At 41.4% G+C, this 15,771-nt stretch overlaps 1 protein-coding gene across 1 annotated transcript in view; it reads left to right on the forward strand.

Moving 5' to 3' along the window:
- LOC127450415 (rho GDP-dissociation inhibitor 1-like) overlaps nt 1-15,771 on the forward strand; it is a 29,702-nt gene that overhangs the window by 11,238 nt on the left and 2,693 nt on the right. Inside the window, exons 2-5 of the mRNA XM_051714523.1 lie at nt 10,001-10,196; nt 12,276-12,359; nt 13,648-13,724; nt 14,657-14,720. Coding sequence (XP_051570483.1) covers nt 10,010-10,196; nt 12,276-12,359; nt 13,648-13,724; nt 14,657-14,720 — 412 coding nt within the window. The 5' untranslated portion in view covers nt 10,001-10,009. The remainder of the gene's footprint in view (nt 1-10,000; nt 10,197-12,275; nt 12,360-13,647; nt 13,725-14,656; nt 14,721-15,771) is intronic.

The raw sequence follows: 15,771 nt of genomic DNA on the forward strand, positions 1-15,771 counted from the left end.
ATTGAAAAAATCGCCCAGCCCTATTTACGCCTGCAGGTACATCTTGCGCACGTGACTCAAATTTCATCACCAGCACAGTATGCGCATACTGTCCAATGATGGCACAGTTTTTTTAGACACGTGGACAGCCCATGTCTTTGCGCATTAAAAAGCACATTATCGTCATCTTGACCTTCACTATGTTGGTAGTGTACACACAATCAATTATATTGTAAAAGTTGATCGCTCAACCCTAGCAGATGGCATTATTCATTTTACACACCAAAAAGTTAGGCTGTGAGGCGCACAGTCCATTCAGGTTGTACTGTGGTATACGTTGGTGTTGATCATTCAGTTAACAAAACATCGAAAATATGCCTTAACAGAAATTTTCCAGTGGCCAAAAAACATGGGTTGTGAATATTTCATTTGACCTTCATCCTAAATTGATAAGTCTGTCATCATGTACTCACCCTCGTGCCAGTACATGTCTCACACAAAGTACGTGATGCACATTTTCCCATCGGCACAGTATGCGTGGACTGTCCACGTGCAGCCTGTTTTTTTCTAGACTTGTGGACAATTTGTGACTTTTCACGTTGTTGTTGCATGTCGCAAATACGAACACATCCATATGGGATGTAAAGTGTTCCTGAGCTTTTAGTTTCAATGAGTTTGTCTTTGCACAGTTTATAGCCTAAATTCAAAAAGTGTGTTATGCTCTCTTAATCTCAGGATATCTGAATCTCTTTTGTATGTGGATTGGGTTTGTCAGGGAAATCCTCTTTACCTGCACAGTTTGGCTTCCCATCACTCTTACTGACCCCCCCCAATTAGCACTAATCCTGATTTAATAATCTCATTAGGTTTATTGTTGCTCAGTAATGGGCCAAATCTAGGGCTCTGTGACTCCTAGGCTAACAAGTTAGTCAGGGTTCCTTAGTGATATTAGTACTGGATGATCCCTAATTAGGGTGGGTTTACCTAAGCACGACAAAACTGAAGGCAGAAGTGGGTGGTGCAAATGTCAAGTGCACAAACTAGCTATGACGGCTCATGCTGCCCTGTTTTCAAAGGCCAGACACTTTGCAAAGAAATCTGCTTTCTCGCAAAGCCTGGTTTATATGCATGCTGCCTGTGTTTACGGAATAAATGACTTTGGCTATGTTTTGGAATGGAGCACTAGTTTACAATTGATTGAATACTGCACAGTATACGCTGTATACTGCCAACTATTGTTTTTAAACAGTGAAAGAACCAGGCATTATTATTTTGTTATGTAATGCAATGACATTCATACATTTTTAAGTGCGGCTTAAATGTCCAAATACTTTTTGGGGCCACTTTACAAAATATTCTTGTCATCCCTATAGTATATAGCTAGTATGATAGTATTCTATTTCGAACATGGCATTCGTTACAACCATGTTTATGGCTAAGCCATTACGCTCAGCTGTGTGAATTTACCCTACACTCCTTCCAGCGTATTAACAACATGGGGATGTCTGCCAAAAGCTAACAATGTTTGTACTGGTTTAGTCTGTTAGCAGCGATTCTTAGGGGCCCATCCACTAAAGTGATGTCATCTGAGCATGAATGGTTTCATCTGAACGGAGCTTGCAGTGGGTTCTTGTTGTCATGTATTACTGATTCTTAGCAGAAACTGAGCAGAAACAGATTGTAGTTATGTTTTCAGTCAGTCCTAATTAGGCTTAACTTTGGCCACTCCAGAAGGAAAATGAGCTGCTGTCGAACTCAAGATGGCACCGAGTATGGCTGCTGCGTTGCGAGCTCCGACACAACATAGTAGTGTTTTGTTGTTTTGTTCACAATTCTTATGTTTTTTTGTCTTGGTTGTTGTCTGCCTTATTGTCTATGGCGGACAAACTCTTTTGGACATTGGTTCAGCAATTTCACACCGTAAACCGGACTTCAAATTCCTCAATGCCGACCCGCTGTTTACAAACACGCAAGCGGAGCCCTTTGTCTGGGCAGTCCGGACGCGGAAACGCAGGAGAAAAAGGGGAAACAGAGCTGGCGTTCTCATCAGAGTGAGACGCCGCGCAAATCGACCCCCGCTACCCACTATTCTACTGGCAAATGTTCAGTCTCTGGATAACAAGCTCTGCGAGCTGAAAGCGCGGATCTCCTTCCAACGAGAGACGAGGGACTGCTGCATTATCTGCCTTACGGAAACTTGGATGTCTGTGGAGATTCCAGACTCAGCCATTGAACCTGCAGGGTTCTCCGTGCACCGAGCGGACAGAGCGAAAGACCTCTCAGGTAAAAGCAGAGGTGGTGGTGTATGTTTTTATGATCGACAAATCCTGGTGTGATCAGAGGAACGTTCATTCTATCAAGTCTTTCTGCTCTCCTGATCTGGAATTTCTCATGCTTCTGTGTCGACCATTCTGGCTACCGAGGGAATTATCACAGCTGTGTACATCCCGCCACAAGCCGACACAGACCGGGCACTCAAGGATCTGTATGGGAGTATAAGTGAGCAGGAAACCGCGCACCCTGAGGCCGCATTCATTGTGACCGGGGACTTTAATAAAGCCAGTTTCAAATCAGTCGCACCAAAATACCACCAGCACATTAGTTTCAACACACGAGGGGACCGGGTTTTGGACCATTGCTACTCTCCCTTCCGGGATGGCTACAGATCCCTCTCCCGCCCACCATTTGGCAAATCAGACCACTCTTCCATTCTGCTTCTGCCCGCTTACAGGCAGAAACTGAAACAGGAAGCACCCACCCTCAGAACGATCCAGTGCTGGTCGGACCAATCAGACTCTACGCTACAAGACTGTTTTGATCACACGGACTGGGAGATGTTCAGGTCCACCTCTGATGACGACATCGAGCTTTACGCTGATAGCGTAATGTATTTCATCAAAAAGTGCGTGGAGGACGTGGTTCCGACCAGAACAATACGGATCTATCCGAACCAGAAACCATGGATAAATAACGATGTTCGCGCGGCACTTAATGTGCGGACCTCCGCTTTTAATTCCGGGAACGCGGAGGAGCATAAACAAGCCAGTTATCAGAACAGCAAAACGCCAGTACAGGAGCAAGATTGAAGGACAGTTTAACACCACCAACTCTAGAAGCATGTGGCAGGGAATTAACATCATCACGGACTTTAAAGGGAATAAAAACTCCACCATGAACACTGCTGCCTCTCTCCCGGATGAGCTAAATACTTTTTATGCTCGTTTGGAGGGAAATAACACCGCCCTCGCGGAGAGAGCTCTCGCGGCCGAAGCTACAGAGGTTAGTTCACTCTCCGTCTCTGTGGCGGATGTAACCCAATCCTTCCGACGGGTGAATATCTGCAAAGCCCCGGGCCCAGACGGCATTCCGGGCCGCGTCATCGGAGCGTGCGCGAACCAGCTGGCTGGTGATTTTACAGACATTTTCAACCTTTCCCTCTCTTTGTCTGTAGTCCCCACATGCTTTAAAACGTCCACCATTGTGCCTGTTCCAAAGCAATCAAAAATAATTTGCTTAAATGACTGGCATCCTGTTGCTCTGACCCCCATCATCAGCAAATGCTTTGAGAGACTAATCAGAGATTACATCTGCTCTGTGCTGCCTCTCTCTCTAGACCCATTGCAGTTTGCTTACCGCAACAACCGCTCCACTGATGATGCCATTGCATCTACACTACACACTGCTCTCTCCCACCTGGAAAAAAAGAACACTTATGTGAGAATGCTGTTTGTAGACTGCAGCTCAGCATTCAACACCATAGTACCCTCCAAGCTAGATGAGAAACTCCGGGCTCTGGGTTTAAACAGCTCGCTGTGCAGCTGGATCCTGGACTTCCTGTCAAGCAGACGCCAGGTGGTTAGAATAGGCAGCAACATCTCCTCATCACTAACCCTCAACACTGGAGCCCCACAGGGCTGTGTTCTCAGCCCACTACTGTATTCCCTGTACACACATGACTGTGTGGCAACACATAGCTCCAATGCCATCATTAAGTTTGCTGATGACACGACGGTGGTAGGTCTGATCACTGACAATGATGAAACAGCCTACAGAGAGGAGGTGCACACTCTGACACACTGGTGTCAGGAGCACAACCTCTCCCTCAACGTCAGTAAGACAAAGGAGCTTGTGGTGGACTTCAGAAGAAAAGACAGAGAACACAGTCCCATCACCATCAATGGAGCACCAGTGGAGAGAGTCAGCAGCTTCAAGTTCCTGGGTGTCCACATCACTGAGGAACTCACATGGTCCATCCACACTGAAGTCGTTGTGAAGAAGGCTCATCAGCGCCTCTTCCTGAGACGGCTGAGGAAGTTTGGAATGAACTGCCACATCCTCACACGGTTCTACACCTGCACTGTAGAGAGCATCCTGACTGGCTGCATCTCCGCCTGGTACGGCAATAGCACAGCCCACAACTGCAAAACACTGCAAAGGGTGGTGCGAACTGCCAGACACGTCATCGGAGGTGAGCTTCCCTCCCTCCAGGATGCATATATCAGGCGACGTGTGAAAAAAGGAGGATCATCAGAGACTCCAGCCACCCGAGCCATGGGCTGTTCTCACTGCTGCCATCAGGCAGGCGGTATCGCAGCATCAGGACCCGCACCAGCCGACTCCATGACAGCTTCTTCCCCCAAGCAATCAGACTTTTGAACTCTTGATCTCCCATGATCAAAATTCATCAGCACTGCACTTTATTACCCTTACTCTTATATCTCACACCGGACTGTCATAAATTATATTATTATTATATTATATTCTCTCTTAACAACTTACTATCAACCGACAGCCTGAATGTCAATACAGTACAATACAACCTACTGTACATTCTATATATACTACTATATATGTTTTTATTTTACTATATATGTGTATCTATATTGTGCGTATTGTATACTGTACAGTGTATGTTATTATTTGTATATTGTGTTGTGTGTAATTATGTGTATATTAGACTTTAAATTGTGTTGTGTTAATTTGATGTTATTGTAAATTGGTATATGTCTCATCACTGTCACGACTGCTATGTTGATCGGAACTGCACCCAAGAATTTCACACACCATTGCACTTGTGTATATGGCTGTGTGACAATAAAGTGATTTGGTTTGATTTGATTTGCTTTATATTATGCACCAGCATTTTGTTACTCTGGTTACTTAAGCCATATAGCATCTTGACTAGGGATGGCAATTTTTGGAATTATCACAGTCGATTGTCATTTCAAATGATCAACTAACCATTGAATGCTTAACATTAATAGCACAGATATACTTTTTATATTTTCCTCTTAATACATTTCAGCCGATTGTCATTTAAATCTAAGTATTAACCGACAAATGGTTGTTCCCCCAAAAATGTTAATTCTTTCGTCATTTATTCACCGTCATGCCGAATCAAACTCCTATGACTTGGTTCTGCGGAACACAAACAAATAATTTTTTGAAGGATGTACTTTTTTTTTAATTTAATTTAATTTATTTTTTTTATACAGTGTAATGGGGTGCTTCTCTTTCAAGCACCAAAAAGATTATAAAGGCAGCATAAAAGTAATCCATATGACAGTGGTTTAATCCAAGTTTTCACAAGCGACATTATGGGTGAGAAAGCAACAATTTATTTTCACCAAAAATCTTCATTTCCACCTATGCACGTTCATGAGAGAAGCTCGTTCACGTGTTCTTTCGGTTGATGCATGCACATTTGCTTGTTCTCGCAAGAGCTGATGTGTGCGCAATACAACCGGAAGTTGTCAGGAAGTGTCCCAGACATAATGCTACAAGATTTCAGCTACAAACAATCCGTCCATCAACCGAAACTGCAATGTGGAACAATCACAACCAGTCAGCCATAATGAGTGCAATTTTGGGCCAATAAGAGTTAATAGTGGGCAGGGCTACCAAGCAGGACACCATAGAAATAGAAACAAAGCGATCAATAAAATGTCCTGCTGGTTATGACAAAAAGAAATGGCTTTTATTGATTTATTTTTGGATCCCATGGTGTGAACGTTAGTGTATGTCTACATATCAACCTTGATATGTCCTATTTAAATTAACTTACCTACAGCTTAGTGCTTATAGGAACATAGCAACCCATTTTTACATCTCTTTTTCTCAATCCTCTAAACCCCAAATTTAAAACATGCACAATGGACCAATGTGCCAAAACACTGTTGGAAGAGCGGCCTATTTCGCTGCCATGGGAGTGCAGAGGCCCTGAATGGAAAAAGCAGTGCAGTGTTATCTAGTTTTCTGCTTGGCGTCATCCCAGCACATCCACTGCCAAGATGAAGACTGCTTTTAAAAGGCAATGATGACTTTGAAGACTTTGCTGAAACATTGCACTGCTTTATTGATTAGTTCTGGTCATTTTATACTTGGCCTTTTTGCCATTTTAACAAGATGATGGAGAAGGGAGACTAGATATGCAAATGACACGAGCCGGACTCAAACTCACGACCTCCACGCAAGCGCCACTGCACAACAAGCCCATGCACCACCCACCCGGCCACATTTGTAGGGTGCGATTTGCTGGTTTAATGCACTAGTAATGCAGGCTTAAAGAGGGGAGATGCTTGGGTGTTTTCCAAAGTGTTACGCAAACAACATCTGAATTCAATATACGAGATCTAAAAGCTGTTCTAGTACACTAAGCTGGGGGCTTTTTTTTTTCGTTCATGGGCTCTCACTGCATATTTTGTGTGGTCCTCATTACATCTTTTTGTAACGTAAGCTGGCAGATCTTGCGCTTTGTTTGAAACGAGCTGTGGGATTTATAGGAAGTTTTTACGCTGCTGGCAGTCAAGTGGAATTTCTCCTCCTGATGACTTGAAGGGCCCATTAAGGGAAACAGCTGTGGATCTGCGGCTTCTCAAAGAAAGTAACTGGCACTTTCCACCAATAGAGTACACTTGCAAACCTTATATAAAATAAATAGACAATAAAACAGCTCATATAATACTTTGTTTGATCTCCTGAGGTTGACTATCTACATTTTCTGAATGTTAAGCTTCTTGCATTGACAGCTTAATAAGAAAAAAAAGAGTGTCAGACCCTGTTTTGTACACTATCTAGGGCCCTATTACTTCCGTGATGCGGTAAACGTGGACGAAATCACACAATCAAGTGAAATTAAGAGCAAACCATGGAAAGTCACACAATTTGAGACATTTTGGATTAAATAAATGGCAATTTGACAAAAGGTCTAACTCAAATAGCGATATTTCCAAGTGTGAACATTAAACCACATAAGCTTGTGATATAATTGAATAACTTATTATTAGTAATAATAATAATAATTATTATTACTATTACTACCACTTATTATTATGGTTAGTAGTAGTGATAATATAAATTAATACTTATTTTTTTTATTCGTAAGTACCAATAATTAAGTATTGTTGTTATTAATAATATTAGTTATAATTAATACTTAATACTTTACAACAACAAAATGAATAATAGTGATTAAGATTATCATTACTACTAATTATTATTATGGTTGGTGGTAGTAGTAGTATAATGATAATAGTTAGTAATACTAATAATACATAAAAAATAATAATAATAATATTTATTATTATAATTATAATACTGCTTCTACTAATTATTGTTATTATTATTATGGTTGGCAGTAGTAGTATTAATAATACAAATATTTGTAATCTACCATTTTAATTGAGAAAATTTTAAAAAGAAAACACCTGAATAAAAAAAAGAAAAAAAAAATCAATAAAACTTTTTAATTTCATAGGTCCCTACCTATTAATGGGAAGTGTTAACTTTTATTTATATGGTATCCGGTCATCTGGCATGAGACAAGTTGTCTTAATGTGGATTCATCAACAACTTGCAAAAAATCACAAGTGGAAAGTTGATTTAAAAACTAGCTGCGATTGGTCTTTTGCTGACGCATTTACCATGAGTCAAAGCACGTTGAAAGTGATTCAGTTTTGTTATGAGTGTGATTTTGTACGTTCAGCACACCAATACCATGTAAGGAAACGGAAGCACCCTGGTGGGGTGTCTTTATAAGCAAAACTCTCCCTGCACATGAGTCAAACAGGAAACTGCAGAAGCTTCGGTGAAGGTGAGGCACTCCAATGCTGGCGAGCGGGGTTCAGACTGTAGTGTGCTAGGATGGGGAGAGCAGACGAGTGTACATTCTGTTCCAAAGACACTGCATTGCAGCAGAAGTTTTGCTTGGACACCCTCCCAATCATTTCTTTATTTAGCATTTATCTTTGATAGGCCACACTGGGAAAAGATATAAGGATGGCTACACCTGAAGACATGACCTTTATCCTCAGCTTGGATGTACGCTTGCTTAGTATGCTTACATGCACATTTAAAAATGTGATTTCAGTTGGATTAAAACAATAATTCATCTTTTTTTAAATGTCACATAAACTAAGGCTGTCATATTGAAATGCAGAATTCAAAATTTCATTGAATTAAATGTAAAGCTGCGTCTAGCTTTTTTACCACAAGTATGCGGTCGGTCTGAACGGTCCCTGAGCAGTTCCCACTCAGTCAGGTGTTCACTGATGTCCTGCAGCTTTTCCCCTAACTGAAATGATGCATAACTTAACCGTTTTTTTGCGAAGTCTGCCTGATAGACTTGGATAATGCAATTTGTAGCTTGGCTTCGTTCAGCATGTATACATCTTAATCGGACTCAAGTTGGCCTTGTCATAGCGTGCGTATGTCCTGAAGGACAGGTGGCGTGCAAAATGTATCACCAGCCTTTCTTCAGCTGACGTCCTTTCAAATATTCTATTATGCATTAAGTCATGTATACTTGGACAGAAAGACCCTGTTTACACCTGATATAAATATTGCTATCAGTGTTAATCTCTGTCGATAACCGATGGATCCAAAAGCATCGGCACCGATTAATCGGCCAAACTGATCGATCTCTTCAAATGAGCTGAATGAATCAAATCAATTTGCTAACAACCCAAAGATTCACACCCCTATGTCTAAGTGTGCGTGCTTCTGAACACACTGGCAGTGCTGTCCAGTATCTCTTCTCACGGCAGTAATTGGTTTGACCACTAATGCACTAATGCTGTATACAGTTGCACACATTAGCACTGATTCTCAGGCATCTTCCATTGCAGTACGACCACAAATGTCTTGTGTTTGGGATGTGTGTGTGTGTGCGTGCGCAGTGTTTCCCATTAATTACCTAGACTGTGGTGTCCCATCACAGTTTCATAATGAACCGAAAATACTTTTACACTACTCATAATAACATAAAAGATCTATAGCATTGTGTTTTGCACCATTGCTTCGGCAAAGCATCTCTCACTCCCAGTCAGCATCTGAGGAGCAAGTTCAACACGGGTTTTGCTTCATTTGTTTGATGGCTCAAATGTATGCTCTAGTCAATTTTGGGTTTTTACCAAAGTTCTTTATAGATCTAGCCTCTTAAATTTGCTCTCAAAGTGCACCAGATTGATGCATTTAACTTTTAAAATGTAAAAAAAAAAAATATTATGGGGAAGCATGCCCCTGGACCCCCCTAGAGGGTCCGAGGTCCACCCACCACAGTCTCGCAAAATCCTGTGGGAAACACTGGTGTGGTAGGGTAGATAAGGATCTTCAATAATAATGCTCTTAATAGAGTGCAACAGTTCCTGCTCACTTTTTTTAGCCATCTTGTTTCCAGAAGCATTTTTCCAAATACATTTTGTTTTTCATAGGGATTTCAAAAAAATCGTTCATAAAAGTTGTAAGCCATGAATCAAACCAACCAGCTCCGAGGTGAATCGTGACATTATAAACTTTGATTTAAAGCAAAAAGTATTTGAAAATCAGACAAAAAGATAAAAGGTACAAGAATGCCTACTTAACCAAACCCTAAGTCTGAGTAATCGTAAACTTCGAGGAAATGATGGCGGTCAGATCTACATTGCAATCATCATATGGGTTACGTTTGCAGAGGATGGTGCAGGTTATAAATATCTGATGCTTTTTTTGGTAAATCTCTGTGTGTTTGTGTGTTGTCCTGCAGCTGTCAGTCATGGCCGAGCAGGAGCCCACCCCAGAGCAGCTAGCTGCCATTGCTGCAGAGAATGAAGAGAGCGAGGCGGTCAACTACAAACCGCCTGCCCAGAAGAGCCTTCAGGAGATCCAGGAGCTGGACAAAGATGATGAAAGCTTGCGCAAGTACAAGGAGGTGCTGCTGGGCTCTGTCGATGTGGCCATAGGTGTGTGTGCGACCTCATTGTACACACTTGCCTCGCTCTGACCTAGTTTTGACAGATGTTTCTATGCACACACACACACACTGAGCAGGTCTTGGTGTAACTTCCTAAACAAGCTTCTGCGCTCCTCTTTCAACAAACTTTGATATTCAGCTTATTTGATGAGTGTGTCTTGGCATATACTAGAACTCTAGTGTGTGTCTGTCTGTCTGTCTCAATTCAAGAGGCTGGGTTGGCATATATGCTCCCTTGCTAAATTTACCCAAGTAAGCTAGGTGGCAAAATTATTATCTTTTTTTAAAAAAAATTTTTTTTGCCACAATGATTGGTCAATTCCCAATTTTACCAGCCATTTTGATTTTTACCATTATACGGTTTATATCTTTCTATATACTATAACATTTCTACATACTATTTTAGATTTTTCTGTATTCTGTATATGGAGATAAACAAACATCCCGCATTAAGTGGACCTGAAAAGAACCCAGTTCTCTTTGCAGTCAACCTGTTCCTGGCCTTGGAAGTGCATCTTTTTTTGGTCCACTTCAGTCCACTCTCCAATCACAGTTTGTTTGTTTTTTGTAATGTGGTTTAGGTTGCCTCTAAAGTTGTTGTTGAGTTTCCTGTCTGACTTCTATTTGAAAATACTAAAAAGAAATAAAGAAGAATGTTAAATGTCATTTAAAGGGATAGTTCACCCAAAAATGAAAATTAGTTCATAATTTACTCACCCTCATGCCATCCCAGATGTGTATGACTTTCTTCTGCAGAACACAAATGAAGATTTTTAGAAGAATATTTCAGCTCTTTAGGTCCATACAATGCAAGTGAATGGGTGCCAAATTTTGAAGCTCCAAAATCCAATCATCATAAAAGTAATCCATACGACTCCAGTGGACCACGTGTAACAACACCTGCACAGGAGCGGTACATCCGAATATCACACCTGCGGGACAGGTACAGGATGGCAACAACAACTGCCCGAGTTACACCAGGAACACACAATCCCTCCATCAGTGCTCAGACTGTCCGCAGTAGGCTGAGAGAGGCTGGACTGAGGGCCTGTAGGCCTGTTGTAAGGCAGGTCCTTACCAGACATCACCGGCAACAACGTCGCCTGTGGGCACAAACCCACCTTCGCTGGACTAGACAGGACTGGCAAAAAGTGCTCTTCACTGACGAGTCGCGGTTTTGTCTCACCAGGGGTGATGGTCGGACTTGCGTTTATCGTCGAAGGAATGAGCGTTACACTGAGGCCTGTACTCTTGAGCGGGATCGAATTGGAGGTGGAGGGTCCGTCATGGTCTGGGGCGGTGTGTCACAGCATCATTGGACTGAGCTTGTTGTCATTGCGGGCAATCTCAATGCTGTGTGTTACAGGGAAGACATCCTCCTCCCTCATGTGGTACCCTTCCTGCAGGCTCATCCTGACATGACCCTCCAGTATGACAATGCCACCAGCCATACTGCTCGTTCTGTGCATGATTTCCTGCAAGACAGCGATGTCAGTGTTTTGCCATGGCCAGCGAAGAGCCCGGATCTCAATTCCATTGAGCATGTCTGGGACCTGTTGGATCGGAGGGTGAGGGCTAGGGCCATTCCCCCCAGAAATGTCTGGGAACTTGCAAGTGCCTTGGTGGAAGAGTGGGGTAACATCTCACAGCAAGAACTGGCAAATCTGGTGCAGTCCATGAGGAGGAGATGTACTGCAGTACTTAATGCAGCTGGTGGCCACACCAGATACTGACTGTTACTTTTGATTATAACCCCCCCCCCCCCCCACCCCCACTTTGTTCAGGGACACATTATTCCATTTCTGTTAGTCACATGTCTGTGAAACTTGTTCAGTTTATGTCTTAGTTGTTGAATCTTTTTATGTCCATACAAATATTTACACATGTTAAGTTTGCTGAAAATAAAAGCAGTTGAAAGTGAGAGGATGTTTCTTTTTTTGCTGAGTTATATGATATAAGAAAAATCATAGCCTTTATTCAAGAAATCATAGCCTCCATTCAAGCCATGTCATTATGTCAACATGTAACGCATTTGCAACATTCTCATGTTTCTTTTGTTGCTTGTCAGATCCCAATGCTCCCAACGTTCAGGTGACACGGCTAACTCTTGTGTGCGAGACCGCCCCTTCCCCGCTGACCCTTGACCTGCAAGGTAAGTAGATCCAGTACTTCTTGTGATATTAAAATGTCCTGCAATTAAAAACTGATATTAGAACATGCTTCAAAATTCCAATTTGAATAAAAGAGAAGGTCAATCAACAGTAATGATACATCTATATATATATCATCTTGGTTATTAATCAGCCCAAATTTGGCCATCTTGAGATAATCGGCATCATCTGATGAGTGTCCGATTGGCCAATTAATTTCCAAAAAATGCTGACGGCTTTGTTTTTTTATCCACTGACATTTTCTGTTTTCAGAAAAAGTTTTTGGTAAATTTGACTAAATATTGTGAACATAAGATATATGCAAATTTGATGTACACAAAACGGCAGAAATTAAACGAACACTTAAGTATATATATTGGCAACCCTGCACTCTAGATATTGGCATTGGCAATTAAAAAGCCCATATTGGTCCACCGCTAATCGACAACATCTGTGGCATCTTTATAGTAAGGCATTTCTAATGAAAGTGTATGGGGCAAATGTGTGCAACAAAGCAAAAGGACATCAAAAACCCAATTTCAAATGTATAGTCATAACTCTTGAGCACTTATATATCCTGTCATCATATAACTTGTAAATACTTGGGTCAGAAACACTTTAAGCTAGTACACGTAAAACATGCGGTTTAGTTGAACATGCTTAACACACGTTTTTGTGTTACTGTGACGGTAACAAACCTCCGTACTCAAGGGGGTCATGGAGTTACCTTCCATAACTTGTGCCATAATACCGGATGTGTTGTTATTCCGGTAAATTGCTATATTGATTTTAACTTGATCAACAATATCTGAGGTTGCGTAGCTGAAAGCGTATGCGTTCATGTATCTGCATAGAGCATGTTTCAGCCTCTGCCTATGCTGTGATGTTGTAACATTAAACTGAACAGTTTGTGGTTGTTTCTCTGGCCTAAATTCATGATGTTATTGATGAGCGTTATACGTTAGCTAATGAGACAAATTCCACACTTTTGTTGAGATGTAATCTTACCCTCACTTGACCCAGAAAAACCTCAGCAGCCTGAAAGAGCAGCTCTGAGTGAAACAGCAATAAAGAGAGAGAGACAGAAAGAGGATATATGCATCATGCAGCCATCTGCTGGGAATATGCTTTAACTGCACTCAGCTGCCATTCAGACTAAAGCCTGTTCTTACATGACCTCAAAATGATAAAGTTCAATACATGTTTTGGTAGATGTGCTAACGTGTGTGTGTGTGTGTGTGTGTGTGTGTGTGTGTGTGTTTGATTGCATGTTTATTGTTACATCCTCAGGAGATCTGGAGGCCTATAAGAAGCAGTCGTTTGTTCTAAAGGAGGGAGTGGAGTACAGGATAAAAATCAACTTCAAGGTTAATTTAGTACCAATCTGAATCCTGTCATTAACTTTGTGTGAAATATTTACCATACTGGCTGTGAGGGCGTGGCCAATAAGGCCTAAATGACAAGACTAATATATCATGGAATATATTTATTTGGGGGGGGGGTATACTTGTTAGATTTTCTCCCCATTTCCCTAATTTGGCATGCTCAATTCCCAATGTGCTCTCCTCGTGGTGGTGTAGTGACCTGCCTCAATCTGGGTGGCGGAGGACGAATCTCAGTTGCCTCCGTGTCTGAGACCGTCAATCCGTGCGTCTTATCACGTGGCTTGTTGAGCACGTTACCGCGGAGACCTTGCGTGTGTGGAGGCTCACGCTATTCTCCGCGACATCCACACACAACTCGCCACGTGCCTCACCGAGAGCGAGAACCACATTACAGCGACCAAAAGGAGGTTACTCAATGTGACTCTACCCTCCCTAGCAACCAGGCCAAGTTGGTTGCTTAGGAGACCTGGCTGGAGTCACTCAGCACACCCTGGATTCGAACTTGTGACTCCAGGTGTGGTAGTCAGCGTCTTTACTTGCTGAGCTACATAGCCCCCTGGGAATACTTTTTAATATATTACATAATGTGAGAATGGCTATTTTTGGATAATCAATTGAATTCAAGCTACAGTACTTAATCTTATTTGATTATTTTCTCTTTGTATTTGGAACATAATGGACAAAAACCAAAAATAGATTATTCAGTATGCAATACAGTGTGTGCAAACATGTTGCTCTGAACCTGTAACTGTTAATCAGTTCCATCATTTCTAAAATCCCTTGTCTTTATCAGTCAATGGGCTGCTGTGTTCATTAAGGACTCTGATTAGAGTTGTATTGTGTCATGAACTCTTGACGTCACCTCTGATTGGTCCTTCACAAACTGATGTAGATTTGTATGTGTCTGTTTACAGGTAAACAAGGATATTGTATCAGGATTGAAGTATGTACAGCAGACCTTTAGGAAAGGGGTGAAGAGTAAGTATGCTTTACAAAATACAACAAGACTTTGACTTTCAAATTCTAGAATGATAAATGCATGAATAATATAAGGGTGTCTCGCAAGAACAAGCCCAGGTCACATTTCACCCCCAAAATGAATTGTAGGTTGCCATTAAGATTTTTGCCATTACTTTAATGCATTCACACATTTTGTTTCTGAGTGTTTGTAATTCCCATTATTCTAAATGGCAATTCTCATTAGTTTCTTAGATACAGTGATTCTTATTTAAAGGTGCACTCAGTAATTTTTTTCCTCATTTAAAAAGTTTTCCTTCTAAACATATTAATAGTAATTTTGAAACGCATGTATAAAATCATGAGCACTCATGTGAGATGAAGAGTTCAGTCATATCAGTAATCTTACGAAAGCTGTTTTATTCTACATTGGGCAGGGTCTCCTCATGGGGGTAGCAATGTTAGCATCACACGACCATCTGAATACTACTCGCTTAATCTCAATAACTGCCCTGTTATTTGACACTTTCATTTATGGATTAAATTAATTCTGGCTTACTGTGCATAGCGAATATCTACAATGGCATTGGTAACTAAAACTACTGTTTTTGAATGATGCAGCATCCAAGCCACTAGGTGTCTGTGTAAGCCATACTTTTTGAGAAGCCATAATTACTCGGTACACCTTTATATTAGAGACCTTAATTAAAGGGATAGTTCACCCAAAAATTATCTCCTTATTTACTCACCTTCATGATATCCCAGGTGTGTACGACTTTCTTCAGCAGAACACATTTGAAGAGAAAAAATGTGTCAGATCAGTAGGTCCTTAAAATGCAAGTTAATGGAAATTTCTCTTTTGAAGCTCCAAATATCACAGACAGTCAGCATAAATGTTTGTAACGAAGTTCAATGGAAAGGAGGCAGCGAGAACCGGCTTAACAATATAAATAATAGTTTAATAACAAGCTTAAACAAAAAGACAAACACAGGCCGGGCAGCTGCCCGTAACACGCTCTCTCCCTGGAACTGCCGCCTCCGGTCGCCTTTATCCCTCTAGAGGGCTTGATTA

Source organism: Myxocyprinus asiaticus, chromosome 13 (assembly GCF_019703515.2).
Source record: "Myxocyprinus asiaticus isolate MX2 ecotype Aquarium Trade chromosome 13, UBuf_Myxa_2, whole genome shotgun sequence".
Lineage (NCBI taxonomy): Eukaryota > Metazoa > Chordata > Actinopteri > Cypriniformes > Catostomidae > Myxocyprinus > Myxocyprinus asiaticus.